This window comes from Eublepharis macularius, chromosome 3 (assembly GCF_028583425.1).
Source record: "Eublepharis macularius isolate TG4126 chromosome 3, MPM_Emac_v1.0, whole genome shotgun sequence".
NCBI lineage: Eukaryota > Metazoa > Chordata > Lepidosauria > Squamata > Eublepharidae > Eublepharis > Eublepharis macularius.
In genome coordinates, this window is record NC_072792.1 from 163,994,573 (window position 1) to 164,021,786 (window position 27,214).

General features: G+C 41.1%; 1 protein-coding gene across 2 annotated transcripts; it reads right to left on the reverse strand.

Moving 5' to 3' along the window:
- On the reverse strand, positions 1 to 27,214 carry CEP126 (centrosomal protein 126). Of its 2 annotated transcripts, XM_054974025.1 has the most exons (12): positions 26,870 to 27,214; positions 23,800 to 23,919; positions 21,192 to 21,334; positions 20,268 to 20,358; positions 18,696 to 18,885; positions 13,297 to 15,313; positions 11,387 to 11,548; positions 6,686 to 6,804; positions 5,431 to 5,518; positions 3,588 to 3,755; positions 1,925 to 1,989; positions 2 to 525 (listed from the first exon to the last, which is right to left on the reverse strand). In XM_054974025.1, the coding sequence occupies exons 1-12, from the start codon at positions 27,097 to 27,099 to the stop codon at positions 430 to 432; spliced, it is 3,489 nt and encodes a 1,162-aa protein (XP_054830000.1). In that variant the 5' UTR covers positions 27,100 to 27,214; the 3' UTR covers positions 2 to 429. The 2 variants fall into 2 exon arrangements, with proteins under 2 accessions (XP_054830001.1, XP_054830000.1); XM_054974026.1 differs by lacking the exon at positions 11,387 to 11,548 and having other exon boundaries at positions 1 to 525.

The window sequence follows — 27,214 nt, forward strand, 5'->3', positions numbered from 1 at the left end:
TTCTGTAGATAATTGATGATAATTTTCTGCAACATACCTTTTACAAATGTATTAGAAATTTATTTAGCAGTTAACGAAAGCCATAAAGTTTAAGAGATAAACTCATACATAATTTTATCAGTAGCAAAATAATTTCTTTTCAATTTAATTAAAATGTACAATAAATTTACAAACATCACCACACATTCAAAAGTGAGGTATTTCCATTCTTTAAAAAAAATACAATATATTATACAATAAAGTGCATATATAAAGTAATTTTTGCCCTGTATGTAAACTAGGTAACAAGCAGTCAATACTTGTGTTACATCTTTATTTTGTTTGGATTTTTTGGAATAGTATTTAAGGCAAATTGCAAATATGTTACATAGTTAGCAGCGAAGAATATATTAAAATAAACCCCATTTTAGCAGCCTTTGTTAGGCCATGTCAATATCTTCTCTGTGTAAGAGTTCGGGCATCAGCTAATATACTCTTACACCGTTGTATGGATGGCATTGTGTCCACATAAGAAGGGGATGTAACCTATAAGAAAGAGGGAGAATATTATTAACAACAGAAAACAAAATATTCTAACATGTCACCTTCTGTATTATCAACTGCGTGTAATGACAAATTAGAGCCAAGCTACAAGTGATGAATTACACTTGCCTGGCAAGTGAACAGACTCGTGTGTATTCCTCCCTGTTCACTTGCCATTCACTTGCTCTGCACTTGATCAAGTGGAGCGCAAGTGAATGGCAAGTGAACAGGGAGGAATACACGCGAGTCTGTTCACCTGCCAGGCAAGTGTAATTCGTCACTTGTAGCTTGGCTCTTAGTTCCTAAACCAGAGATTATCCTAGAGGCATTGTGCTTCCTGCCATACCCATGACTAGAGATGGGCACGATCCGCATTACGAACATAAAAACCCCACGAAAATGGCGATTGTGCGATTGTGACCAGGCGGATCGTGATTGTCCGCGGCCAACGATCCAGCCGTCGGGAGAGGCCTGGATCATGGCGTTCGGGCTCGGTTCGGGGATCCAGACACTCAGGCGCCAGCAATGTATTTCCCTGGCAACGGAGCCAGGGGAATGCCTGAGCTCTGTTTGCCCTCCTTCTGTCGCCCTGGAAACCCGAATGGAAGCCCAGCTTTCCTTGATCAGCAGGGCTTCCTTCCAACCACGGAGCAGCAAAGCAATCACAAGTTGGAAGAAGACACCCAGGGGAGGGAGGGGGAAGGGGGTGTTCTGTAGCCATGGGCACTCCAATCTCATCCCTGCAAACCCTGATAGGCAGTTCTGACGGTCAAACACAGACCTCCTGTGTTGCTGAATGGGACCCATGCTTATAAATAGCCATGGGCTGGGAACAGCGGCGCGCCCCGCTGCGTTTTCCAAGATCCGGGTTCGGTTCGGGGACGGGAGATGGTCGTTGCTGTTAGGGAATCCGGGATCGTGGTCCACACTGAACCATGATCCACTGGTTCGATAAATTTTTTTGGTTCGTGCCCATGTCTACCCATGACCCAGTTATTACAAAGGACGTTGTGAGATTTCACAAAATCCTATTGGGGCTGAGGTGGATTTGGAGTGTGAAAGGTTACACATCCCCCTCTTGCTGCTTCTCTGCTCTAAATTCTTATATTGCAAAGTAGCATTGCTTAAAAAAAAGATTTCCATGCACTGATATATGGGTTAGCACATAATGTGTAGTTTGCCCCCAAAAGATGATGCAGGGTATTCTAAGTCCATCTCTAGTCAGATGCATCTAGTTCAGCATTCTGGTTTGTTTAGCAGCTTATGGAAACTTACAAGTTGACTTGAGTTTCAAATAAATAGGACTTTTACTCACTGAATATTATAATATATAAAGAAAATTGTATATATACTTAATCCTCTGTAAGACAGAGAAATCGGAAGAGCAAACCTGTATGCTTACCAAAGGTGCAATTGTTTGTAAAATGCTTGTGGAGGATGGATTCTTGTTCATTGTTTCTTGGACATCTAAATGATATAAAATGAAGGTGTTTCAGGTATGTGGCCAAAAAGGAACAAGATGAACAGTCACTGTTTTGGCACAATTGTTCATTCAAATATAGCAATTTTACAGTACCTGTAGAGATTTCTGTTTTGCTTTTGTCTGCAGGGATGCAGAAGCATTTGCTTTATTTGCTAGCTGGCCTGGCTTTCAACCCACGCATGGCATACGACGCTAGTTACTGCTATTTGGCCACAGAAATTGTTTACGATTGACCCTGCTGGATGTTTCTGAAGTTTCTGATATTGCTGATCATGAGATGCTGATAAAGTAGCCATGGAGCTCAAGGACATAAAAAAACCAGTGTGTGCTCTTGCCAGAAGGTTCCTAAGGAATGGTTACGAATGATTGCCGTTTCCCAATCCCTTCTAGTGAGTGACCACAGAAGTCTACTAAGCTCTCCCCAGATATAGAAGGCTACTATAAAACAGCGTGGCAATTTTGATTAAAGTCCCCTTAGTATGCTGAGTTGCACAAAACAAAGTTTAAGCAAGCCAATTTATTGTCTCAGCAGTTGTTCCGCCTTGATAAAATACCCCGCATGTAGGATGTTGGTTTACAGAGCCTCAACATCCATAGTTGCTAGGATGGTGTTGTCCAGTGGACTGCCAAAAATGCCTCTCTCTCACAAGCTCTGGTGGAAGATCTCTCCTTGCCTACAGACAGCCCCCCAACCTTAAACAACTTCTCACTAACAACCATGAACTGGCTGACAGAGTCATCAGCACAGGAACCAGACCCTGCAACAGACCCAGATGCCAACTTCTGCCCACGTATCTACACAGAAAATACAGGACCCAATGGTGTCAACTTCACAATCTCTGGCTCTTACAGCTGCTCATCCTTCAATGTGATATGTGTGCTTATGTGCCAACAATGCCTCTCTGCTCTGTACATAGGACAAACCAGCCAACCTCTGCGCAAAAGAATAAATGGACACAAATCTGACATAAAAAATGGCAATATCCAGAAACCAGTAGGAGAATACTTCAATCTACCAGGACACTTCATCAAGGACTTACTTAAAGGTCACCATAGCTCAACAGAAACATTTCAAAAGCAGAATCCAATGGGAAGCTGCTGAATTGGAATTCATATGTAAATTTGACTCAATCAGACTTGGATTGAATAGAGACGAGGAAATTCAGAGACTGAGGCCTTGCCTCCTGCCATTCAACAAATAACACTATGCAGCGAGCTTGAATGTGCCTCAGTCTCTGAATTTCCTAGATATAGAATTGTTACTCTCTTTCTGCAGGGATAGTGTATTTCTTGAATGGCAAATATATCACTTTCTAGGTTTGTATATATCACTATGCAGCAGCCCAAACGTCATACTCACTGGGAAAGTTAGGCATGGGGTTTTGCCTGCGTAAAAATGAATCCAACTAGTTGTAATCCTATATATTCTGTTTCTCACAAACATTCTTTAGTCCAATAGACAAGTCAGTTGGCCAAAAAAAGTAGTTTTTGTCTGTTTCATTTGTTTATATTTAGATGACTTTGCCAATCTGATGACTACATTGTTTAAAAATACAGCGTTGCAGATCTACTGAGTGCTTACTTTGCAGCCTTTGATTAAGGCGGTCAAGAGACTGAAGAACTTTGTACTCTTCAAGTGAAAGTGCACTCATGCCTGGCCGCAGGGGTCTATTTAGCACCACCGTTGGTTTGTACTGTTGCGCTGGGTCCACACAAGTCAGGATTTCACCTTCTGCAGCTGCAGCGTTTGCTAGGAAATGCATACAAGATCTTTTAAGCAAAACAGTTTAATGGTATCTGCACTGTACTGTACATGAAGCACCCTGAACACTTGGACTGCAGCACTATTATAATCACCTCTGCCTCTGGAATACCCAACTATTAACCTGGCACCATTAGTGTTTGCTTTCAGGATGACTAAACTAGGTACACAGAAAGCATGCCAGAAAGAAGAAAATCTTTCTCCATTTGAAATTAGAAAGCAAGAATCCAATCCTAAGACTGAAATCCCTTTTGCATGGGCCAGTTTCGCCGCTTCAGATCCCACACTGCAGCATTTCTTCATGACCATCTGCACCTGAATTGCCACCATGAGTAGTCACTCTGGCTACTATGCGGCTTTTCCACAGCTTTCCTAGGAGCACTTATACCCTGACTTAAAAAAAAAATCCGTTTTCCAGTCTGCTGTTTCCCCATGCGCACTCTTTATCCCATCTTTTAGTTCCACCCTCTTCTGCCCCCCCTGCCAGCCCACTTCACTGGGATTGGCCGCTGTTGTCTATCCAGCCACTCCCTCCCCCTCCTTTCCATTCCTCCCCTTCCCCTCTTTTGTCTTCATTTTCCTTTTTTTTAAAAAAAAATTGTTTAAATTTTTTTTAAAAAAAATCCAGCGTAGGATCGATGCACCTACGGGTCGAGAGGGAGAAATCCAGGAAATAGACTTATCCAGCGCTGCATCAATTCATTGTGTATACAAAAAGAAAAGGAAAAAAGGAAAGGGCTGGTGCTCTAACATCACCAATGACAGCACTGGTGATGAAATCACCAGCACTCGCTTTGACACAGTGCAGACTTAAAAAAAATGGCACCACACTGGCCAAACATGAGAGGTGCGGAAGAACCCAGACAAGCTGATTCCGTGCCTTTCAGCTTGACTTCTGGGATAGTAAGGAGTTATGCCCCGGTGCAGAAAGGGCTTGAGATGCTGGCACCATAGCCAGTTAGTGTTCTGTGCTCTCTCAGCAGAGAAGACAGATACCAAAGAAGGCCATGTGACTTAGTTGTTAAAGAGCTTATAGGCTGGCCTTCAGGTTGCACTGTAAACCATATAAACAGTACACTGGTGTGGATACCTAGCTGGTCTCCTTTTATAGTGTTTGCATAAGAAGCAGGTGATCCAAGAAGTACAAGTCGCCTAGAGAGGATGTATATTTAAATATTTCTGAGCCCTTTCAGAAGTCCATGTTCTGATGTCCTTTTTCAAAATCATGATCCAGACAGACAATTCATTTTCTGCACACAGCAGAACAGTATGCCATGGTACCCTGGTATTCCATAAATCTAAAATTAGATTCTGTTCTTCAACTCTGCTGCCTTTACACTACTTTTCATCCTGGCAACTGTCTGACTCCTTGATGAAGTATATTTAAATACCTGATTTAAACATGCTTTTGCTGTCTGACTGATCTTGTACCTTTCCCACGTTCCCTTCACCTTATGCATCTTATCTTACTTGGACTGGAAGCCTGAAGACAGGAGCTTTGTCTTTTAGTCTGACTTTGTGCTTGTTGTAGATAAGCACTCTAGAAATGAGAGGGGTTTGTTTGCAATTTAAAAAGTATTCCTGGAGTGGAAATGGCACATGGTACCTAGCAATAATGAAGAAATAACTATATATAGCAACAGACGGAAATGTGCTGCATTACCTTCGTCAGAATGACTAACGCTACCCATAGCGTGCACCGGCTCAGAAGCAGATGACAATGGTCCAGATTTCATGGTTTGTGTTGAATTCTATTAAGAAATTTTTAAAAAAGAATCCACCTGTTAAAAAATGTAACTAAAATGAATTAAACGCAACTGAAAACAAGTCTGTAACTGCTAACACTGTCCTTAAACAGAAGGCAAACGAGTTCTTAATTTAATAAGCTAAAAAAGAAACCGTCTATAATATATGCTGTTGTAATATGGATGATAAGCAATAACTTGCAATGGTGGAAGATGATACCACCATAGGAATAGGCAACACTGATCAAAGGCTACTTCTTGTGCTGTTGACTACAAGTGACTGATTGGTTCGTAAATTCTCATACAGAGAACAACATACAGAAATATTACTGTAATCAGGGCTTTTTTTCAGCAGGAACGCGGTGGAACGGAGTTCCGGCACCTCTTCAAAATACTCAGCAATAGTGCGTGAAAATAATATTATTTCAAAGAATCCCGTGTGTTTCCTCCTCATTTCCCTCTTGAGAGTTCCGCCACCTCTTTTCCCAGAAAACCCTGACTGTAATGGTAACTGAAATGGCCCTCTATTGCAATGGTTATAGTAGTTCTTCAGGATCTTTCTGAAGGCTATTTTGCTCTGATAAAGTAGAACATGGAAAGTGGGGTTCCAGTACACTTGTACCTTATAAAGCAAAAATGGGATGGAGGGTGAAGTGATCCAAATCTCATGGTTATTGCTTCATCAACCATTGTATCTTGTGCTTGGTTACATGTGCAACGTGTGTGTGTGTGTGTGTATGTATGTATGTATATACGTGTGTATATATGTTTGTGTGTGTGTGTGTATACATACACACACATTGCACATGTAACCAAGCACAAGATACAATGGTTATTGATAAAGCAATAACCATGAGATTTGGATCACTTCACCCTCCATCCTATTTTTGCTTTATAAGGTACAAGTGTACTGGAACCCCACTTTCCATGTTCTACTTTATCAGAGCAGTGGGAGCAAAGAGGTCCAGAGAGAGCCAAAGAATCATTCCCCCTTGTCCTGAAAGTAAAGTTTCTGTTTTCTTCAGTATATTATTCATATATTACTACCACATAACTTTGAAATCACTTTCTTTCTCTTTTCTTTTTAAAAAACTTTTATTAACTTGAAATCACTTTCTTCAGACAACTATCTCTTGATAACTCCAGTCCATCATTTCTCAGTTGAATATATACCTGTCCAAAATAAGACGGTTTCCATCCTGCTGAGGCTGTCATTTGTCTTCTCTGTTCTAAAAGAGCCTTGCGTTTATTTTCACTATTATCATTACTATATTTTCGTCTTGCAACAGCACCTGAAAGAAATAATGTACTACATTAAAAAAAACCTTGCTCCTATAAGCCTGCACTGATCCCTAGAGTCCCCAGAGAGCATAACAGAAATATGAATGAGCAGGTTGCTAAGCCTGTTAAACCTCCGTTAAATCAAAAATGCCAAACAGATTCAATGGCCAATTCAGACACTTTCTGCAGATTATTTTGACAAAACTCATGGCTGATGATGACATTTCATATGTTACAGTGATTGTTCCTAATCCTCTTAACTAGAGGCATACCTGTTTATGGAAGGGAAGGCTGCATGGTATAGCCTGATCTCGTCAGAACTTAGACGCTAAGCACGGTCAGTACTTGGATGGGAGGCCACCAAGGAAGACTCTACAGAGGAAGGCAACAGCAAACCAACTCTGCTTCTCACTTGCCCTGAAAGCCCCAGTAGGTGTTGCCATAAATCAGTTGTGACTTTACAGCACTTTACACACCTTTTCACACATTCATTTATTCCACAGACACACCCTTACAGTCAGTCGATATTATGCCATCAAATACAGAGGGAGAAAGCCCAGGAAGCAGGGACAGCCAGCCAGCAGCAAGACAATCAGCAGCCTTACCTGCAGTAGAGGAAAGGCAGCACAGGGCCACACCCCAGCCTGCAGGCAGGCCAGAAGGAATCAGCCAGAACCAGGTGGGGCTGCCTGAGGCCCCTAACAGAGAAAGCCAAGGCAGCCAGCAAAGCAACCACAGGTGTGGCTGCCTAGGACAGCCAAGGGCGTGGCTAGGGTGATGGGGGCATGGCTGGCAGGTGGAGCCAGGAATGGGTGAAGGGATATAAGGGAAATCCACCCACAGGACATGGTGGGTTGTGTAGGGGTTAGGAGAGTGTGGGCGGGCGGGCGGAAAGAAAGAGCTAGAGAGATGAAGGCGAGAAGGAAGAGCAAGCAAGGAGGAGGCAAGGAGGGTGGAAGCCACAGAAGGCTGGAAGTAGGAGGATGCCGCTGGGACCCTGACACATTGAGTAGACGCGCAAGTGGTAGAGAGGGAGCAAGGGTGATGTATACCTCCCCTCTTTCCACAGAACGGAGACCTGGGCAGTCCCTGTCCACAGCCAAGGACCGCCGTTCAGGCACACCGATGCCCTGCGCAGCTATGCCCTAGCCAAAGCCTGACAGGGTGCAAGCTTCAGATTAACCTACTAGACTTGAGAGACAGAGTTGAAATGTGGCTAGTACATTGGATTAGGATCTGGGATGTCCGGGTTTAAATTTCCACTCTGCCATGGAAGCTTGCTAGGTTACCTTGGGCAAGTCATTCTCAGCATAACTTATCCTACAGGGTTGTTGTGCAGATAAACTAAAGGAGGGCAGAACACTGTTATAAACCACTTTGGGTCCCCATTGAGGAAAAAAATATGGTAAAAAATCTAAATAAATGCAGCTTTGGTTGGTCAGTTGGGGAAAATTTCAGCTGGCAAAGGCATTTGTTTAATTGGTAGGGGGTGAAAGTTGAAGGCATACTTAATGATTTTTAAGGCTACTTTGATCTGAACTGAGATTTGGAATAATCACTTTCACACTCACTCTCTCTCTCTCTCTCACACACACACACACACTCACTTGCACTGATACAGTCCCCATATTACTTATAAACCAGGTCTTGAGGAGCTAGCTGCGAAATTTGAAAGACAAACTCAGTTTTCAGACCTCAGGTTTTGTACTTTAATTACCATATTTTTATAATTTTATAATTGCTGCTATCACAAAGCCTAATCCTAGTATCTTCACAACTTCATGTGGCACAAACATAAATAAATACAGGAGTAATGCTGATTGTCATTACTACAACAAAAAGTTTACCTCTAATCTAACTGCCCCACAATCCTACTATATAAAAGGCAATGTGTAGTCTTGACAACTCACCTCCTACCCTGGTGAGCCTCCAGAGAATGCTACTGTGGAGGGAAGCCCAGATGAGATAGCCCATCCCTTCAGAGAGAGAGCCGCAGCAGGAAGCCCAGGCTGAGATCAGGCGCAGAGCATGCGGCAATGCCTGCCCCCTGCCTTCACCTAGCTGGCGTCAGGAGCAGAGCAGGTGGCAATGCCCGCCCCTCCACCTTCACCTGGCTGGGACCAGGAGTGGAGTAGGTGGCAATGCCTGCCCCCTGCCTTCACCCAGTCGGGACCAGAAGTACAGCAGGTGGCAATGCCTGTCCCCCTTTCACCCAGCCAAGCTCAAGCGCAGTGCAGACAGCAATGACCACTCTCCTTCACTCTGCCAGAATCAGGCTCGAAGCCGGAAGCAACGCCCACCCTCCTTTCACCTGGCTGGGATCAGGAGTGGAGCAGGTGGCAATGCCCAACCACTGCCTTCACCCAGCTAGGATTGGGAATGGAGAAGGTGGCAATGCCTACCCCCTCCATCACCCAGCCTAGATCAGGAGCGGAGCAGGTAGCAACGCCCGTTCCCCCTTCAACTCACCAGAATCTGGCATGGAGGAGGTGGCAATGCCCACTCCCACTTCACCCCCTCAGGATCAGATGCAGAGCAGGCAGCAATGCCCGCCCACCCCTTCACCCAGACGGAATCAGGCGCAGAGCAGCTGGCAATGCGTGCCTCCCAGCATTAACAAAATAAGAGGCACCTCCAGAACCAAAGCCACAATACTCAGTGGTAAATACCACTCTGTAGGAAGACCCAGTAAATATACACCAAACAATTAAATATGAATTTTTTTATAATATATATATATATATATATATATATTTTAAGTACTTAAAAGTGAAAAGTGACTAGTGCTTAATAAATATGTAACAAAATATCTCTATAGAAAGTCAATAAATATTACAGTATGCAAATTTACACAGGTATCAGCTGAATACAAAAAGCATACTCTCATATGTATCTAATAGAACAAATCCTTTCTTTAAATTTTAGGTGGTGTAGCCGAAGAAAGCGGACCAGGAGAAGCTGACTTGTTGAATTACTGGATCAGATGCGGAGCAGGCAGCAATGCCTGCCTCCCTTCACCCAGATGGAATCAGATGCAAAGCAGGAGGAAATGCCTGTCTCCCCTTCACCTGGCAGGGATCAGGAGCAGAGCAGGTGTCAATGCCCACCCCCCCTTCACCCATCAGGATCAGGCGAGGTTCAGGTGGCAATGCCTGCCCCCCCTTTACCCAGTCAGGATCAGGGGCGAAGCAAGTGGCAATGCCCCCCCCTTCACCCAGCCTTAGATCAGGAGCAGAGCAGGTGACAGTGCCCACCTCCTGCCCATTCACCCAGCTGGGATCAGGCGCAGAGCAGGAGACAATGCTCGCCCCCCTTCACCTAGCTTGGATTAGGAGTGGAGCAGGTGACACTGTCCAACCCCCTTTAGCTAGCTGGGATCAGTAGCGGAGCAGGTGGCAATGCCCCCCCTTCACCCAGCCAGGATCAGGAGCAGAGCAGGAGGCAATGTCTAACCCCTCTTCACTCAGCCAGGCTTTGGAGCACAGCAGTCAGCAAAGCCCACCCCCCACCTTCATCCAGCTAGGATCAGGCACGGAGCAAGTGGCAATGCCCACCCCCTTCACCCTGCCGGAATCAGTCATGGAGCAGGTTGCAATGCCCACATCCTCCTCACCCTGCCAGAATCAGGCATGGAGGAGGTTGCAATGCCTGCCCCCCTTCACCCTGCTTGGATCAAGCTTGGAACAGGTGGCAATGCCCACCCACTCCCTTCACCCGGTCAGAATCAGGTACAGAGCAGGAGGCAATGCCCAAACCCCCCTTCACCCGGCCGGGATCAGGAGTGGAGCAGGTGGCAATGTCTGCCCCCCCGCCTTCACCCGGCCGGGATCAGTCACAGAGGTGGAAGTGATGCCTGCCTACCCTTCCCCTTCTAGATCTCATTGTATTTTTTCAGACAACAGACTTCGTTCCTAGTTTCTCATAATTGCAGTATTGCTTTAAAAACTCCATTTAAATGAATACTGGAGCCACAGAAAGCAACTGGTAAAAAATGAATTCATCCACCACCATGAAAATGTATAAAGTTAACATATAAACAAGAAATGACAAGAACTTCATGCACATCCTTTTTATGTCAAAGAAGAAAACATTCTAAAGTGAAATGAGCTTTGGACAAACTGAGAATTGTCAAAAGACACTACAGTAAAATCACTGCTGAAAATATTAGGCACCACAACTAAATTCCTAGGCACCATAGTGACCTAGCACTGAAGATTTGTCGAGTTGTCAAGTAAAGAACAAAAAGATGCAGAATAAATATTCCCCTTCACTAGTATGGACTCCCAGTACCAGAGGCAATTTTCTCAACCATCAATATGACAAAATGACCATTCTTCTCCATGAGATTACTGCATTCTTAGGTTCTAGTCTCTAAAATTTACTTATAAAGAATATCCATATTCAACTGGGATGCAGGCACTCAATCCAAATAGGTGTCTTCATACTTGTATGCAGAGCTAAGTGACTGAATGAACAGACAATCTAGGCTTAACTATATACATTCTTGCCCACATTTTATGATTGATAGTCAACAAATATGTTATATAATAGGTTATTTTACTACATCAACATCTGACAGAAACAGGAACTTACTGCTTGGCTGAGAAGAAAAAAATCCATTCACCCTAATACCTGGTTTCACATTGTTTATCAGATTGCCGCCATCAATTGTGATGTGGGGCACACTAGCTCTAATGGGCTGCGAGTCCCCATTGCTTAAATTATTGTGACGTATAGGACAATGCTTGAAATCCCCTGTAAGAAGAAGAAAGACAAAACCAAAGTACATGACGAGAGCCATTAACTCTATCAAACGGAACAGAAATCAGAGCCAAGAATTATTCTTTAAAACAGAGAAAACCTAGCTTCTTTATTCCCTGTTTACAGGTGTTTATTTTCAGTTTATCTAATCGCTTTAAGCCCTGACCTAGATAGGATCTGATCTCTTCAGATCTTGGAAGCTAAGCAGGGTTGGCCTTAGTTAGTAATTGGATGGGAGACCTCCAGCAAAGACCAGGGTCACAGAGGCAGGCAATGGTAAACCACCTCTCTTAATCTCTTGCCATGAAAACCTCACCAGAGGTCACCATAAGTCAGCTATGACTTGACAGCACTCTCCATCACCAATTGCTTTACCTAAGGAGAACATTTATAGAGCAAATCTACAGACCCAATTCACCCGCATGGGATGAAACCACAGGCATGATGTACTGGGTGTGAAGGTTAAACATTCTCTCAATGCATATCCATTCCTCCTTCAATTCTGCAACACTGAAATGCCAAAACTCATGATGTATGATAGCCAGGCTTCTGTTAGATGACAATTAAAGTACTTTCTTGCAGCAAAATTCTGCTGCCAATGCACTTACTGACAGGTCTGCAATCTGTAACATCAGATAATAGTTGCTTTATTAATCCTGCTATTAGGACCTGCTCAGCCCATCTATTTTACCAGTTCCTCCAGTACTGTATCAATAAGACTTTTGCGTAGCAAAAGATGTAGGTAATTTATTACAGTGTGAAAACACACAAGTGGTAATACTTAAATGATGGCCTACACAAACAGTGCAATCCTAAGCAGAGTTACTCCAGTCCAAGCCCATTGAAATCAACGGGCATAGACTGGAGTAATCTTGCTTAGGATTGCACTGAAAAAGAACGACATGACTAGTTCCATGTGGCCAAGGGAGGTTTAGACTTGTAGGTTTGAAAAAGAGGCCCCTCAAAATGGCAAATCCTCGTTTTGAAAATGAAAGGGCATTTCATAAGCAGTTTGCAATATGTCACAGTAATCAAACAATCAAAAGAAAAGTAACAATTCCACTGGTACTCCAAAGTCTTGGAGTGTGAAGTATTGTCAGAAACAAGCTGATTTATTGCTGACCAAAGTCATATATCAAACTAATGGTTGATCTGGAATTTCAACAAATATTCAAATTAATCTAATTATTTACTGCTACACGTGAACCTTGGTTTGGTGGAATTTGCTGAAAATGTAGTGCTTCATCAATTTTAAGGGAGGGAGTCACCTGACTAAATCTTTTGGAAAGGGTAAAACTGACTGCTGAACCAGCAGTTATTTGTTGGTATGAGTATCAGCAACCCCCTTCTCATTTCCAGATAAAAAAATACTTCCTTCTCCTCTTCCCTTCCTCTACGAATGGCTTATTTTCATTCTGTTTTTAAACATTCCTCAGAACGTTCGCTTTTCCAAGTGAGACAAAAAACCATAGTGGCCTTTGAGACTGAGAAGACAAAACTTTTAAAGAAATGGAGTATCTGAATACCAGTCATGGATAAGCAGAGGTCCCCTGGGGTTGGGTGGGCAGTCCCTTGCATAATCAGCCGTGACCGTCTTGTTATATACTTCTGTTATTTCCAAGGTTAACATGGCCCAATGTGCCTGAACCTGAATGTTTTTTGAAGTCCTTGTGAATGGACTTTTCATATGTTTGGGAAAATACGAACCCTTCTCATTCACTAAAAACTCAAATAAATCTTACCAGCAGCCCCGTCCTTTTGAGTCTGTACAGTATGCACTCCTTGGCATGCAAGTTCTATTTCTTCATCGCTTGGGGTGTGATCTAGACATAATCCATTTTCTGAGTATCCAGGACTTCTTTTTATAGCATTGTCATGCTGTGCAGTTGACTGAGTAGTGTTTGCCATGTGACTGGTCTTTGTCAAAGGATCATGTGTACTAGGAGGAGGTTCAGAAAGACTCCCAGTGCCCATGTGAGGTGAAGGGCCTTCTGTAGTGTCTCTGTTCAAATCCTGATCTTCATTTAAAAGTGAGCTACCATTTTGATCAGTACTTTTGCCTCCTACAGATTTATAAGGTGGGTGAGGAACCATGATTTTGCCCTGAGTTTTCATAACATTGGTGGCTTCACTGGCAGACTGAGGTCGGATAATGGTACCCTTTCGGTTTCTGGGGGTGAAAGTTGATGGGACTTTGGCAGATTTTGGTCTCTTGATCATTTTTGCTCGACTTTTGCGTGGATTGCCTTTTGGATTTTTAAGGTCAACACATGGAGAAGGTTTGATTTCCTCACCTTTTGGCGCCATCCAAGCCTCTTTAGCAATACGATATCTCGTTGATTCAAAAGGATTCAGTGTGTCATAAACTCTTTCTGAGCCTCCAGAAGCAGCAATTTTGGTTGATGTTTCAGAATTATCCTGCCAATTTTCTACTAAAGTAGAATTCATATTGCAAGAAGGAACACTTCTAAGATTTGTTCTAGAAGTCGTAGCTTTGATTGGAAAACCAGAAGAATGGGATGGTGCCCGAGGTATTTCAATTATACTTTGTTCTGAACATTTTTCATTATCATTAGTTTCTTCTGTTCTGTTAATTTCATCAAACCATCTAAGTTTTTTATAGTTCTTTTGAATATCTACATCTTTCCCTTTCGTTTTAGCCAGTTCAACACTGTCTCTGATAGAAGATACAGACTGAATCCCAAATCTGATCCCTCGGTTTACAACCAGTGCTTTGAAACTAGCATTAGGCTCATATTTAGATTCTTTCTTCAAAATACTTTTCGGAAATTTCACTCCTTTTATCTCATTAGCATTATTGTTCCACTGGTGGTCACGGTCAGATAAATTGGCTGCACAGTCTCTGGAGGGTACAGATAATATAATATCAGACGTTTTCTCCTTTCCTTTGTCATTCTGTTGATCAAGGCTGCTTTTACGCACCTCTTCGACCAAAGATGCTTCATTGTTAGTATGACTGAAGTATTTTTCCATTTCAGCACCTGTTGCACAATCTATATCTTCAGTACATCTTGCTGCATGGGCATCCTTCCCCTTTTGCCAACAATTAACTAAGAAGCCATTATTGTAAGGGGCAGTGGAACTCCACTGTCCAGTAGGAAAGGCTACAGGTGTTGCTGCAATTGGATTGGAGGGTTGTGCCAACAAAGTCCTATTATTCTGGAGACCTTCAGAATTCTTTTCTTGTTCTAAAGCAACTGGAGATGGATCAGAGGTAGCCCAGACTTGGTTGAATTTGGGTGCAAGTTTATCAGCAGCTACTCGATCTTCTGTGCTAATTGGTCCTGAAGATGGATTCTTCAACAGAGAGCATTTCTCACCTCTTTTATTTTGCATAAAAGCTAGATCATCATCAGAAGTACATCTCTCAGACTCTTTTTGTTCAGATGTACTCAGAAGGGGTGGTTTCTGAGCAGGATTGCAGGCCTCCTCCTCAGGATTTAGAACATTGTATTTAATTAACATATCATGAAAAGGAGAAGCTCTTTGGATATTTGAGGTATTTAAATTTATGAGCCAATTATTTACATGCTGATTTTTAGAAAAAGTCATGTTAATGTAATCGGATACACTTTTGTTTCTAGCTTGTGATTCCTGTGAAGTGTATAGTGTGGAGTCCAACTGTGCAGAAGCCTCAGTGGGTGTTGCAAAACTTTCAATTTGTTCTCCAGCTTCCAGACTGTCGACACTGCCAATACTTTCCGAATTGGTTATTTCATTCACTTCTCGATGAAAACTCTGAGACAGAAAAGTAAATGAGTTATGAACATTACTGACACATCCCTACGTAAGTCAATCAGTTGAGGTGAAAACTAAGGAAATACTACTGTGTTCTGTATACAATAATGTTTTAAAGTTTGAAGTTCATAGAAGCATCATGAGGTTACAGACATTCTTATCTACATGACATGTATAGTAAAAGGAAAAAACAAACCAAATAATTTTATAGAAAACTTTAGAATTTCTCAAGAACTATATTACAATTCTGTTGCCTCTGAAAGTTTCTGAGATATAGAACATTGTCTTCCAAGCATGGTCAGATGATTTAAGAATGCCAAACAATTAATTCTCTTAACTGGAATTTGCACACAATCATCTATTTCAAAGCTAGAAAAAGGCTGCAAATTCCTAAAATCACATTGCTTTACATTCTAGGTCCTGCACAGAGGGTGAATATCTGTTTGCCAGGTGCCACTATCCAATTCTAGGCAACTGCATACCTGGGATTTTTCTAGCTCGAATTTCATTCTATTTAGCCAAATATATATTTTCAAAAATTCATCCAGTGCCATGTTGGAAACGGTTATTGTTGTTCTTATTTAATCAGTTATAGTCTGTCTTTCTCACTGAGATCCAAGATGGATTATGTAGTGCAAGTGAGATTCAATATAACAAACATCTAGGACATTCACTGAGCAAGTACCGTAACGAACAACAGTTAGGATATTCAGTGGACAGATACAATACTGTACGGAAGCAGCAAATTTGAAAACAAGCATGAAGTTAAGCATAGAGATGAAAACTTCTGAAACAATGCATAACTTATTTACATGGCATGTTAATCAATGTGGAAACCTCCTAGCGGTGCTTGTCTGCATCAGCAGACCATATCCAATAGCATAGCATATAGTTAAAATATGTGCATATTATGCACAGTCAAATTGCTTCCAACTTATGACGATCCTATGAATTAATGACATTAAACATCCTGTTATTAAGAACTTTGCTCAGATCTTGCAAACTGAAGGCTGTGGCTTCCTTTAGTGAGTGAATTCATCTCATGTTGAGTCTTCCTCTTTTCCTAGCATTGTTGTCTTTTCCATTGTGTCTTGTCTTCTCATAATGTGACTGAAGTACGATAGCCTCAGTTTAGTCATTTTAGCTTCTAGGGAGAATTCAGGCTTGATCTGATCTAGAATCTACTTAGACAAAATACTACCTATGAAATCCTCTGGTAGACACAACCCAGTAAATATGCCACATTACAAGAGTGGCTCAAATATTCTGACAGTGAGGTCCTACTCAAGAGTCACATCCTTCTAAGGCCATTAACTTCAATAGATCGAGGAGAGTGAAACTATGATTAGGATTACACTAATCCTCTCAAAAACTTTAAACAAATAATAATTTTGCTTCAGTGCTTTAATTTCATCCCTATTAAATTTATGTTTCCTTCCTTACTGAATAAGAATTAGGTACACTTGTTTCTCTAGAACAAGAAAAAGTAAGTTAATACTAGTAAAATAATTTGTCACTGCAAGATCATTAATTTTATTTGTAGAATGAAACAGAGGATTGGTTCCTACCTGCTGGCACAAGAGGAAGGAGGGTCCACTTCTGACCCTTGAAAAGCTTTGCTGGGGGGTCATGTCATCCATGTGGACAAAAAGTCATGTGGGGTGGGACTGCATGAGGAAGGGAATCAATTGAATCTATTGAGATTTCCCCTCCTCCCTCCTGTACCAGCAAAAAAGTTGGTAGGATCCAACCCAGAAACTGTAGTTGAAATAGAATAAATTTCTCAAAATAACAACAAACAAACACACATTATAGACACTGCTACTGTATTCAAGCTAGTGAAAATAGATTTACAGTGCAATCCTAAGAAGAGTTACTCCAGTCTAAGCCCACTGAAATCCACAGGCTTAGATGAGGGTAACTCTTCTTAAGACTGCACTGTTATTGTTTAGGGATATCCATGAGAATCAAGTGTTTCTTATAGAAGCAAGGTCTCTATGGGTCTGTCACTGGCTATTTTAAAAAATTAATTTTATGGATCTTTATGAGCCTGTAACACCAAGAGTGAGATGTCAAAAGAGCTCAATACTTAATAATAAAAAATTGAACCTGATGTACAGTCTGAGCTCTGAATTCTTCTACAGAAGCAACTGTTGTTCTGAATGATTTTGATTGATTTAAGCAACAGATAATAAAAATCAAATGGCCTATTCATATCATACATAATATTCTCAGCAACGGAATCAGGTATATACACGCTCTTATCACCAATCCTTACTTAATTACAAAGGCATTGAGGATTGATATCAAGTGAAAAATTATCATGAAAGCATTCACTGAATGAATGGTAACAGTTCTTGTGTCGTACTGCCATTTACCTCTATGTTGAAATTATAAAACACATAAATAATCCCTAGAATAGGACATACAACTTTTCTTGATTTACCGGAAAAGTCTCAGCGGCCCCTAGTGGCAATTTATGATGTAAAATCAAAATCAATTATTTATATTATTGTTTTCCAATTCGCCCACTAAATTGAATGTGAATTTAGATTACACTTAATACAGATCCTACCTACATCCTGAGGGATCCTATACATGTACAGTCAATAGATTCTGATGCTTTTTGTCTGATAATATAGACTGATAATATAGAGAAAAGTATAATTTTTTTACCATTTTTTCACCAGAATATGGCTTTTGAAAGTATTTTTGCTAGTGTGAAGTATAAACAGCTAGTGCTAACTAATTTTTTTAGGGAATTCTGATACACAATTTCAAAAACTAAAAAGAAGTGGATCACTGCTATATGAATTATCATCTCAATAAAGCCATGTCAATGTTTTTGAAACTTTTAAAGACCAAAAACTGTTATGTTTTAGGGTTTCCAGGCTGAAGTGAATGGACTTAGAATGGTTTGACTCTGCCAAAGGCTTCTCCATGGGTCTGCTCAGCAGTAATTTTCAGGATCATCACACAATCATTAGAAAGCAGCCAGTCAACTGACTTAGTAAAGGTAACAGGCCTTGAGCAGAACTGGCCACTGGATGTAGCAAAATGGGCACACGAGATCCTCATCGTGCTATGAATAGCTCGGTTGGCTACAACACAGAAACAATGTATCAAACACAAGGATCAGCAATGCTTGGGTCAAGTCCTATGAAAGTACCCCTTCATATGCCAGGTAGTGGGGCAAGTTTGTGATTCCTGTCTTTGTAAGTCCTGTGCTTCAAACTCCTTAAGAGAATACCGGAGCTGAAGCAGATGTATTCCCACTGAAATCAATGAGCTTAAGTAGATAAAGTGCTACTTCTGCTTATGTAGTTTGTGAACTGCAGCATTAAGATGGAAAAGAAAGTAAGTAATGGTCAGGCCATCATACCTGAAGGTTGCTGAAATGCTGTTCCTGCAGTTGCTGCTGCATTTCCTCCAGATTTTGCTGGAAGAGAAGCTGGCCTCTATCCAGACTGGCCCTATCATTTTCCTCTGTAATTCTATCACTACCAGTTTTTGCTGTTTGTTTCCACAGGAAAGGGCCATTTCTGATTGCTGAGGAAACTGTGTCAGTAGTTCTTGAAGGGAAGATAAAATATTGTTACTTCTGGCTACATTCTTGTCTGTTTTGTGCACAAACCTGTATTTTTCCTATAAAACAAATATGATACCTAAAATGTAACATTTGGAACAACTGAAACCATTTAATAGCAATATGTGGCATTAGAAAGTTCATCTCAAACTATGACCTGGCTAGAAAGATTTGTTGTTGTTGTACTGATTGCATTGTTAAACATTTTGTTAAGAATGTCCTAAAGGAGCGTAAAAGATTTGAAGTATTTGATAGCAGAGATTTGGATGCCACAATAAATAACAAAAAGAAGGATATGCCAAGACCTTTTGGGCACAGGCAAGTATGTAAAGGGTTGAGGGAGATAAAAAATAAAAGGAGAAATGAAGCTGTGATGCTGAAAAATGAAATGGTGAAAAATCAGAGAAAAGGGCAAAGCTCTACGTGTAAATAAACTGAGCAGTGATTTTTGAACGGAAGGGCTGAAAATATGCATTTGATTGGTTAATGAACATGTATGCAAACAGACAAAAAGATGACAACTTGAGACAAAGCCATGAAGGTGCATAATAAAGAGATTTTTTTAAAAATGCTGGAACATTTGGAACACCTCTACCTACAAGTCAGTGTGGTGTAATTGTTCCAGAGGTGTGTAACTATGTATGGTGATGGAGGTACCACATATAAGCATCCTAATTAATACACATACACATATATATCATGCAGAAGTGGGGTGGGGATTATTACTGGGACTGTGATTTAAGCTTTCCCAAATTGTAATGACTCCAGGGTGGGTACTACTTATCCTATTGGGGAAACATACAAGTACTGATATAAGTACTCATATGTTTGTCCAAATGGGGAAAATGGCTGCTCCTTGGGACCATTTTTGATTGAGAATACAGCATGGGGAAAAGCTTAAGGCCCTTCCCTCCTTGCACTGTAACTCTGCTCCGAAGTGGGATTCCCAGCTTTTTGCTTTAAAAAAACAAAGGGAGGAGCTTATATACAGAACCTCCAGTGTCACGTGTAGTTGCACCCAGGAAGTCCTTGGTTCAACTTCCTGTTCAGGGAAAGCTTGGGCCATACACTATGTCTCAGCATGATTTTTTATGAGGATACTAAAGTGAAGGTCTTGAGAGCTTACCCTGAAAAACTTCAATAGAAGTACCTTCAGAAGAATGCAATGAGTTATTTGAGACAATTAAGAGATTAGAAATATTTGTAATGGTCCAATATGCTTGTAAACATTACCAAGATAGAAAAATACAACCTACCTAATTTCTGACATCTTATATTTTATGCCAGATGTTTTGCCAAAGATCCCTCAAATTAACATCTGGTTCTTGCAGTGTCCATATTCTGGAGTTAAATAAACAGACTATTTACCTGCCATTGCATCTGTATAATGGCAACTGTAATCCAGTTACTTGAATTTTTTCAAAAGCTTCATCCAATGTAGATTCTGGTTTTCTCTGCACTAAGAGTTTTTAAAAAGACGCAGCATTGAAAAGAAGTTTACAAAAATGTCAAGTTCTCAACAATAAAAGACTGAAAATTAGTGCTCGATAGGCTGATCCCATACCAGCGTCTTTCACTTCAATTCTTAATGTTTTGTTTCCTCCTCACTGTGCCTTGCAGTGCAATCCTATGCAAAGTTACTCCAGCCCATGTAGCTCCCCTCCGTGGGAAAAACAGTGCAGGGGGAAGGTTGATAGAGTGGGCTGTATCTATATTAATAACTTGAGAATTATTGTTCCCTCATCACATCACACCACAAATTTAGAACCTGGAAAAGCTAGGATGCACCACTACCAACTCTTTTTTTCCTTCCCTTAATTTAATGAGTAGGAAATATTGCCTCACATTTGGACTTGGTGCATTCATGACAGCCAGTCTAGAGAAGAACGTTTAAGTGAAATACCATATCATGTAGCTTCAACCTTGGAAAGCTGAATGAGACATCAGACTATGCTACAACTGCCACCTACTCTTAACAGTGTGCACTTATTCCAATTATAAAAATTGGAGCAGAACTAAAGTGGATGAAAAGTACTAGAGGAAAAGTGGTTAAAGGAAAATTCCAGTATTCAAATAATTTAGTGAAGTTTCTGAAATTTTATTGAATTTCATAGGGATGCAAGTTCCAAAATATAGGGTGCAGTTTGCAAAGAAAGCCAATTTCAGCAATGCATGAACAAATTAGAAATTAGTTAAAACAGCACATCTGTGTTCTTGAAGCTGTTCACTGAAATGGTTCAGCATACTTTTACAAACTGCCCACATTATAAGCATCCTTTAAACTGGACAAACCTCTTTTCCGCTGTGAATATGGAAGATGGCCGCGCTGGAACTTCTCAGTTGCTTCCTGGAGTTTTAGTTTCCGTTGCAGTAAAATCTGCTCTCTAAATCTTTGTTCTTTTTCTTCCTCTTTCTTCCATTTTTCTTCAAGTGCTCTATTTAAGAATAACTACTTTTTAAATAAAAATAATTACCATGAAATTGCAAGTGGTCTTCGTTAAAATTATTTTCTAAAGGGTTTTTTTGTGCTTAAACTCTTTCCCCAAAGAATGCCATATTCCATATTTAGAAAGGTAAGACTTATTGTGAACATATTTCAAGCTTAACACTGAACGCACTGTGAATGCACTGAATCCTAACTCTTAAGAATTAATGCCAAGGCTACCATGCAAGCATAAAGACAAAGGTTGCTGCATTAATGTTTACTGTTCCCAAGAAACTAAGGCATACTCAGGCCATGTGAAACCATCCACAGTGGTATGACTATTTAAAGCTGCTGTGGCACAGTGGTTAAGTGCTTGGGCTATGAATCAGCAGCCTTTTGGTTTGAATCCCACTAGTGCCATGAACTCAACAGGTGACCCTGGGTAAGCCACTCCTCTCAGCCCCAGCTCCCCAGCTGTATTGTGGGGATAATACCTTTGATTTGTTCGCCACTCTGACTGGGGCACTAATCTTTCTAGAAGAGCAGTATATAAGCACAGTTATTATTATTGTAAGATGAACACTGATAAGACTGAAGCTTTACTTCTGCATGTGAAACAACTGGACTTGCCACATGATGGCTGGTTTTTAACAATGAGGATTAATAGCAGACAAAAGTAGTTAAGCATTTAGGTCAAGACAATTCAAAATTAGTTGAGAATAACTATAAAGCAATAATAAGGGAAATAAGAAGCTTTCTGAATACATAGTAGGTGTTCAAAGTATCCCTACTAGGCTGGGTAAACACGAATAAAATGATGGTAATCCCAAAACTAATCTATTTATTAACAAATGTATCACAACCAGTGCAGGGATCATCTTTAAAACAACAGCATTTTTTGATAAGTCCATTTGTGTGGTATAAAAAGAAACCACAGGTAAAAGCTAGTATAACTCAATCTAAATGGAACACAAATGGTTTTGGGATTCCAAACATTGCACAATATCATGAATGCAGCAAAACTCTTACAGATTACAGACTGGTGTTTGGAGACTGTAGATATGCAAATGAATAAGCTTCAGTTAAACTTCCTATAAAAAAATTTTATGGCTCAAAAAACAAGAAAGAAAAAGATACTACAAAAATGAGAACTTTATAATAACCCATTATAGTCTGAAGATTTGTATACTTGCCCCAGGTATTTCACCCTTTTTTTCTGTTACCCATGATCTAGATAAATTTGAAGGATATAAAATGCAATCCTTAACTAAGTGGGGAAAACCTGGGTTGGAAGTGTATAACTGGTAACAGCATTATTCCATTTGAAGAAATTTACAGGAAAAGCAATAAACAAATCAACTTTCTAGAATATCTGCAAGTTAAAAGCATTTTAACAAGAAAAAAATGAGATCATCAGGAATAAGAGCTTGTATGAAATCTGAACAAATAGTATTTTAAAACGCTAAATATCAAGTGTCTAGATTATATGATGTCTTGTTAAAAAGTGCTTTCCGAAGTAATACTGACTGTATTTATAATACTTATGAATGGAACAATACACTGGGCTATGCAACTACTGATAAGATGTGGCAATTTATATTTACAGGCGGTTCAACCTTTTCGATTGGTCTATAGATTAAAGAAAATATTTATAAAATGATTCACTGGTAGCATCTTATGTCTAAAAAACTTTTTGGGAATTTACAGTTCTTGTTCCAGTAAAGCAGCATCCCACCCAACATCCAGTGTTTCATGGAAGATTGCTGGGTGACCTTGGGCCAGCCACATATACTCAGTCTAACCTACTTCATAGGGTTGTTGTCAGAATAAAATGGGTCACCATTGGAGAGAAAGGTAGGGTATAAATAAAGTAAATATTAATACAATTATAAATATATAGAGGTCTGTCTGAGGACGAGCCTGCAAATCCTTAATGCTAGACCTCCTTACACTGTACCCTACTTCAACCTCCCCTCCAAAACTGTAATTCAGCACAGATTTTTTTCTCCTTTATTGAGACTATAAATACAAAGCTGGAATATGCTAGGTTGGCAGTGCATAATAAAGACTCCAGAGTATTTCATTAGCTGACCATATACAATTTCAGGTTGTATAAACTCATGAACTTTGCACACGTCTTGACTGCAGTGGGGTAAACCAGTATTGTAACAGAATGCTAACAAGGTACCTTATCCTCCAGCTATGATTTAGTTTAGTACCTATTTTAAAAGGTCAGCATTAAAAGCATTAATTTTGTCACTATTATTTTAGCCACAGAATCAGGACTTAGAAAGAAAGTTTGAAAAATCTGATTATTACTGCTAAATGTCATGTTGTTCAGTGTTTAGAGCTATACTGGAAACCTATCATAAGCAGAGAATCACAGCTATTCGGCATGTATCTCACATATTAAGTATAAAAAAGACATCTGAATAAAAGCACACTTAAAATAAAAAATGACCTATACTTGCATACCTCCTTCGTTTATTTGTTTCTAGAGAATGTTTTCGTGCTCGATTATGAAACTGTCTTTGATCCTTTAGCAACTCCTGACGTTCTTTTGATAAATCCCTCTCAAGAAAAAGCTTTAGATTTCTGATTGTGAAATTAAAGATAATGGAAACTAGTAAAAATGCAAAGAAACTCCAATTAAATACTAGATTATGACCTAGATTAGAAATTAAAATCCCACTGAAATTAATCGGTATTAATTCCATATAATCCAACATTTTATATGGCCTGAAATCAAAATAAAGACAGTAGAGTTGCTTACCACCCCTGTTCTAGATATCCAAACACTCTCTCACACACACATCAGTTTTTTGCTTGCCTAAAAACATATTTTAAAACAGTCACACATGAAGTGTCTGAGACAACCACTGACAATCCCTGCAGAACAGCAGCACGCCAAACTTTTTTGCTCAGCATGCCGGACCAATTCTCCACCCAACAGACAAAGCTTAGCCCTTGAGTTGCTGGCATCACTGTTGGCCGGGCTCAGCATGCGCCCAGTGTTCTTGGCCAAGTACAACCTTAATCTCATTTTTAAAGCACACGTTGCCTACCTCTGATCTAAAATGCTAATAAAATTGGCTATAAAGAATGTAAAAGCAACAGTGCTGAGCTAAACCAAGAGACCTTCCAGCAAAGCATTCTGTCAGTAAAACGCATGTTAGCTCAGAAGCAAATGCAACCAGCTTGCTCCAGATGTTCCAAGCTGGATATTAGCAAAGGAACAGATAAAGAGTTTTCGTGTTTCCCACTGTTCTCGCTCAGCCTTTGGCAACATAATGCATTATGGCAGAAATCAGCCACTGCAAGCCTGTGACTCAAATGATGCCCATTAAGTGATGACGTCCAGCCTTTCAAAGATTAAAAGCAAATCTCATGTTGCAAATTGAGGATGAAGGTCTATAAAAGGGGAAGACTGCTGCTATTTCACTTGTGCTGCAATCCTTAATGCACTTACTAGCAAGTTAGCAACACTAAACTTGATTGGATTTTACTTCTATGTATGCGTGCTTAGGATTGCACTACGGGACCCTTCCATCCATTCGGGGCCATTTCATATCATGTCACATAATGACAAATTTATGTTTGCCACCAAACGTGCACTTGACAGGAAGCCCAAGGCAATCCCTGCTCTCTGCTTTGCGCACACACTACATTTTTTAAAAGGTCTGCACAAATAAAATTTGTAAAATGTGAGGATGAGAAGTACAAGTATACAAAGCCATCATGAATCTAAGCGCCCAAGGCTTCCTCTTAAGTATAAACTTCATGACAAACCTGGGTTTAGTGGCACACAGTGTGCAAAACAAACACTTCCTCAAAGACTGTATCTGTGTAACAAACATGTATGTACTTCTCAATGTTTTATTCGCACTTCTAACCTACTTGGGTATACACTAGTACACTAGTACTACTTGGGTATACACTAGCAAAGAGTTAGACATGGTTAAAACAACTGATTTCAATTAACATGCCTAACTCTCAGTGGGCAGAAAAAAAGTTATAGGTACCCACGCTTGTTCAAAACAAAATCCAGAAACAGAAACCATATAATACTTTTTACGAAGACCAACTGAAATGAGTACTATTAAACAGGAGTCTTGTGGAAACTTTAAGGCTAATGAATTTTATTTAAGCACAATCGTTTCTGTGCAAGCGCTATATGAAGCCATCTAGCCTAGAAGCATCTGAAGCAGGCTGAGTCTAGTTCATCAATGCTATGCATTTAATTAAATTTTTAGGGTGCCACATGACACCTTCAGGTGGGCAGCCATGTTGGTCTGCAGTATAACAGCACATTTTGAGTCCAGTGGCTCCTTTCAGGGTATGAGCTTTGAGAGTCCAAGCCTTTGTCAGAGACCTGAACAATATCTGAATAAGGTATCTGAAAAGGGGGGGCTTTGACTATGGAAAGCTTATTCCCTGAAAATTGTGTTGGTCTCTGAGGTACCACTGGACTCCTATAAGACATCCTGTTTATTTTTACTGCAGCTAACACAACTACCCCCTGTGGAATAACAAAACAGCAAGCAAGCTTTCCGTTTCTCCAGAACTCTTCATCAGGCTGGGTAAAGAAGAGTTCTGGAGGACTCAGAAGCTTGCATGGCAATTCTGTGTGTGCGTGCAACTGTATATGTGAGTGAGACAAAGATTTTGCAGGATTTGAGTCCAATAGCACCTTAGAGAACAAGATTTTCAGGGTATGAACTTCTGAGAGTCCAAGCTCTTTTCTTCAGATATTCTTTAGGTAATGGAAGAAGGGAGTTCTGACTCTCAAAAGCTCATACTCTGAACATCTTGTTGGTCTCTCAGGTGCCACTGGATTCAACTCCAGCTGTTTTACTGCAGCCCAACATGGCTACCCACCTAAAACTTTTGTAGCCTAGTCTTCCTTTCTAGATTTTGACTTGTACAGTCCTCTACTCTACTCACTACTCCCCCCCACCCCCACCCTTGTAACACCCTTGTGAGGAAGGTTAAACTGAGAGAATAGCAGGATTTGAGTTCAGTGGCACCTGAGAGACCAACAAGATTTTTTAGGTATGAGCTTTTGAGAGTCCAAGCTCCCTTCCGCAGATACCTGAAGAATAGCTGCCCTCTGCATAAGATATCTGAAGAAAATTGCAGGTGGATAGCTGTGTTGGTCTGCAGTAGAAGAGCAAGTTTTGGGTCCAGTAGCACCTTAAAGACCAACTAGATTTCCAGGGTAAGCTTTTGAGAGCGAAGGCTCCCTTCATCAGATCTGAAGTATCTGAAGGGAGCTCTGATTCTCGAAAGATTATACCCTGAAAATCGTGTTGGTCTCTCAGGTGCCGCTGGACTCAAATCTTTGTGTGATTTTAGACATTCTTAGTAATAATTTAAAAGGCATTGGGTGAGTTTTGTTGAAGGCTATCCGGTAGACACCTAAAAAAAAGTCAGGTGTCTACCTCAAATTGAAAAAAAACAACCCACAACGTGCGAGACTGCCCCTGGCCCACGGAATGGCGCTCCCCCTCCTCCCTTCTCCTTTCCCGCCGTGGCAAGAGGATACGTGCTGGGGGCGAAGGCGCTCCACGCCCGGCGGCTGGGCCCCCGCGACAAGGCGCTGTCCGACGGGCTCCTCTTCCATCCCTGGGTGGCCGGCCTGGCCTCAGCAGCGACCGCCGCGGCCTTGGCCTCGGCCTGGAGCCCCGCCGCCGCCGCCGCCGCCGCCGCCGGGACCCGCGCGAAGCCGGAGTAGTACCCGACGTTGTTGCCGCCGCCGCCGCCGCTGGGCTCCATTCACGGCCCGGCCTCCATCGCCGCCTCGCGGGCTGCCCACCCCGGCTCGGCCGCCGCCCCTCTTCGCGCCTTCCTCTCGGCCTTCGGGCTCTCAGCGCCCTGCGGGGGCGCTCCA